Here is a 4,524-nt window from a genome sequence, read left to right as displayed (position 1 = left end):
ATTTTTCCTAATTTTAGTGGTACAAAGCATAACAATACATAATCATAAATATTGCAGCACAATTAATCAAAGTAGAATACAATAGAATGAAAGATCTAAAATAATAATTAATGCACATTAAATCATAGAACTAAAAATCATAATAAGAGACCTATCTAAACCCTAATCAATAAAAAAATCTATCATCTCATGATGTGGTTTACAATCTCGAAATACTATCAAGATCTAGAAAAGAAGAAGATCATAAGAAGAATGATTAAATTGTTAAGATCATCAAAAACACAAGTGACTTATGTGCATCAAGAAAATTCGCAAGATAAGAATGATAAATAGAACAACCATAAGCTAACTCTACTAATTAACTTATGTCCACTAATATAAGTCATATATTAGGTAGGTATTTCACTTTTAAGCTATACTCATAACTACATTATGATTAAGAACATATATCGCTCCATCTTTGTGTTATTTAATTTGGCAAGAAAATCCATTAAAAAAATTGAGGAATGAGTGTTGCTATTTGGCACCTTAAGGTGCCCAACACCACATGAGGTGGCACCCTATAATTGGTTAGCGATACCCCTTAATGCTTTTTAAATTCAAATAAATGGTACCCGATATTGAATTGCACCAATAGCGGTATGTTACCTCTTTGTTTGTTGGGCACCAGTGGTGTCCCTTAGCAATTCTCTTGAGAAAATGATAATCAGACTTCGGGTGAGAGAGTGAGAGAGTTTGTGAGGGAGATTGTAAAGAGAGAGAATGAGTGGGAGTATTTTCGTCCAAAATTAAGTTTCAAGTATATTTTTTAGAGTTTATACATATTGGGGATATATCTTCAATAGGGGCCTTATTAAGCATATATTATCAAATTTCTCATTTTGAAAAAATGTCTAACAGAAATCATTAATTAAGAAAAAACCTCTAAATTTATTACAATTGTTGCTAATGAATTCTCATACAAATAAAATACAATAATATAGCAAAGCAGTAAAAAACACTCACACTCAAGACTTTTTGCACATATAATAATATAAAGAATGATGCTCAATGGTCTTGTTTAGACATATATAGTAATTTAAAGGTTTTATTTTATATTGTATATATGATGGCTTTATATTTTTTTATAATAATATATATATTTTAGAGTAATTGCTACGAAGTCATTTGAAATGTTAATGTTCAAAAGTGATTATTAATATTGTCAAATAAGGTACCTAGCCTATCACTTTGTCGTTTTTTGAAAACACAGTTGGGCAAAAGAAGTATAAAATTAATGTCCTTAAAGGAAAAAGATGGAGAGGCTTATGTTGGAATTTTAACCAATATAATGAAAGTAATGCATATGTTTTAACAAAGTGCGTCTATAAGTAGACTAGCCAGTTATATTCACGTAAAAATTCTTGTCCAAAGAGTGTTCTCTGAACAATAGTACAATATGCCAAACTTGCAAAGAGGTAATAAAATTCCATCTATCTTCAACAATTTTATTTTCGTGCTTTTTCTTATACCAATCTTGATTCTTTAATCTAAGAATATATATATAGTAACCTATGAAAATGCATGATATGCATGCACACAAATACACACATATATATACACACACATAATATTATATATATACTCGGTCACTGCTGCTCACTTATATGAAACCTTATCATCATCATTTCCTATCTTTACAAAGCTCATCACATGGAAAAACTGGTAAGTGAAATTGAGAGAAATGCAGTTGCCGAAGAATTTGTCAATGAGAACATAAAATCAGCAAGTTCTAAGCTAAGTGCTGAGTTGATGAGACAAAAGACCAATCCGCCGAGACCAGTGGAGAGGAAATTATCAGGTCGCGGCCAAGTCCCACAACCGAAGATACAGAAGGTTCCTCAGGTGCTTAGAGATGAACAGAAGAGTTTGGAGAAGTACTACGACCCAATGTGGATATCAATAGGCCCTATTCACCATGGCAACCCCAAATTCCGGCTTGCAGAGCAACATTTCAAGTTTCTCTTTGCAGCAAAGTTCGTCAAAAACAGCGGCCACCAATCCCACGACTACCTTTACAGAAAAGTAATGGAAAATATTAAGGAGCTGAAGCAATGTTTCGATGATGAGGTGCTCGATGAGTATTATGGTAATGGCAAGGATGATGAGGCCTTGGGGTGGATGTTGTTCTTGGATGGATGTTTTACACTCCAATTCATTTACAGCACTGTGAATGGTGAGTCGATGAGACATTTTGAGATTAAAAATGACCAGGTTGCTTTTGTGTTTCACGATTTTTTCTTGCTAGAGAATCAAATCCCATACCTTGTCCTGAGATTGTTGATGGACAATTCGGAAAAAGAATTCTCTAAGAGTTTGCAGGGCTCGATCATGCAGTTTCTTAATTTCAATGTTTTGACACCTGAGAAGTATCGCAAGGCCGTGATGGTCCCTCCAAAGGACATGCCAGTTCATCTTCTTGATTTTCTACGCTTGGCACTCCTTCAACAATCTTATCATTACGGCAATAGAAGGTCAAATTCATGCATCTACACATGCCTATTAGCTTGTCTGCCTCGACAACTCAGAAACAAACTCCTTTCACCACCATCTCTGTATAAACCTAAACGTAGCACGAGTAAGATCTCTAATATTTAAATATTTCAAAAGTCATGAATTTTCTTCTTCTTCTTTTTTTTTTTAACAATATTAGCATGCAAAAGTATACCCTTTTAGATCATTAGATTCTATTTCATTTGCACATAATGTTAAATTCAAACGTATTAATTGTTTAATCATATAATATACCTAGGACTTATTGCCAGCGGCGGACATAAAATTTTACTTAATGTCATATTATTTATATTCCAAAGTCTTTGCCAATAGTTTACTGACGAAAATATGATATTTACTCTGTTAATATTAATGTTATATATCATTAAAGGTTTATATTGTATTTTGTCTCATTAAAAAGATCTAAAGTTTTAATAATGTTATATCATAAAATTACTTTTTTAACCCTATTTTTGTAAATGGTTTAAATAGATCTACACCCCATTTTCATAAACAAAAAATTGAAGGTTAGGCAGAATTATAGTTATTGTTTTGAGTTATTAGTTTAGTGAATTATTTGTGATTTTAGTTCAAAAATTTTTGATCAAAATTAGGTTTAATGATCTATTTGAATTATTTTACAAAACATAAAATTCAAAAATCAATTTGTCAAGATCCAAATAATATGTCTAGCATTTTTTTTTAAAATAATAGCATTTATCAAGCATCCAAACTTAAATTTTCCATATAATATAAGTAAGAGTTCTGATGAAAAGAACTCCGCCGAGGAAAAGAAAAAAGAACAAACTTTTCGTAGTGTGATGGATCTCAAGGTAGCCGGAATCAACTTAAAACAGAGCAAGAGTAGCTCTTTAAAAGACATAAAATTTTCTTCGAGTCTCTTCTCAGCTGAACTAGAACTTCCACCAATAACAGTAGACGACTCAATGGCTCCTAAATTCTTGAACCTGATTGCCTTTGAAATGTGTCCAGACAATACCAAGACCGAAGTGTCATCTTACATAAGTTTCTTAGACTCACTCATTGATTATCCCAACGATGTGAAAGAGTTGAGATCATCTCACGTACTCCACAACCTTCTTGGCTGTGACAAAGAAGTGGCACTACTTTTTAATGAGATGGGCAGATTTTTGGTGCCAAATCCTGAGGCGTACGAGGAGGTGATAAGCCAAATAGAGAAGCACTACCACAACAAGTGCCTGACTTGGATAGCTCAGGTCTTGAACGAACACTTCAGTACTCCTTGGACGATTGTCACTTTTGTGGCTGCGTTTTTGGCTCTTGGTATGTCCGTTATTCAGACCTATTACACTATCTATCCTAGAGGAGGATGATCTATATATATATATATATATATATGAGATCAAATATAATGGACCTTCAACACTACATTAATTGGACTCTTATTATTCTTTTTCCATCAAAATTATTATTGTAATCTGGATTTTGAGTTACTACTTTTACTCCTTTACACATTAGTTTTTATAAGGTGTGATGTTATTATAATAAAAAATTCCATTCACTCTTGATTTGATTTATGATTTCTTGGATCTGGGTATTTTGTGATAATTAGAGAATAATATCCAAAAAAGGAGATTAGTTTTTAAATATATATATGAGAAATAGTTTAACAAATAAAAATATATCAGATAGTATTTTTTAAAACACAAATGTACAGTGTTATAATTTTGCAAACAATAAATATAAACTTGGTAAGTTTGGTAATTTTATAGCCATAATATGATATTTTGAAAATGAATTTGAATATTGTGGTATTTTTCAAATAATTCTTATATTTGAAGATATTTTTAATTTATTAAAAAAAAAATTATTACACATACAACCAAAATGCGAAACCTTTAAAAAGATTTTCGTGAAACATATTACTAGATATAGATTTTCATGTACCTCGTTGCTGAGTTTATGATTGTGAAACCAGTTTATTAAGCATATGGTGTTGAAATTAGTTGC

General features: G+C 31.4%; 1 protein-coding gene across 1 annotated transcript; it reads left to right on the top strand.

Moving 5' to 3' along the window:
• Positions 1-1,437: 1,437 nt before the first annotated feature.
• LOC133831600 (uncharacterized) lies at positions 1,438-4,089 on the top strand. The gene is made up of 2 exons (XM_062261968.1): positions 1,438-2,617; positions 3,526-4,089. Exons 1-2 carry the CDS (start codon positions 1,693-1,695, stop codon positions 3,885-3,887), a joined length of 1,287 nt encoding a protein of 428 aa, XP_062117952.1. The 5' UTR covers positions 1,438-1,692; the 3' UTR covers positions 3,888-4,089.
• The last annotated feature ends 435 nt before the right edge of the window (positions 4,090-4,524 follow it).

The sequence above is a fragment of the Humulus lupulus genome, chromosome 4 (genome assembly GCF_963169125.1).
Source record: "Humulus lupulus chromosome 4, drHumLupu1.1, whole genome shotgun sequence".
Classification (NCBI taxonomy): domain Eukaryota; kingdom Viridiplantae; phylum Streptophyta; class Magnoliopsida; order Rosales; family Cannabaceae; genus Humulus; species Humulus lupulus.
This window is presented reverse-complemented; position numbering and strand designations above follow the sequence as displayed.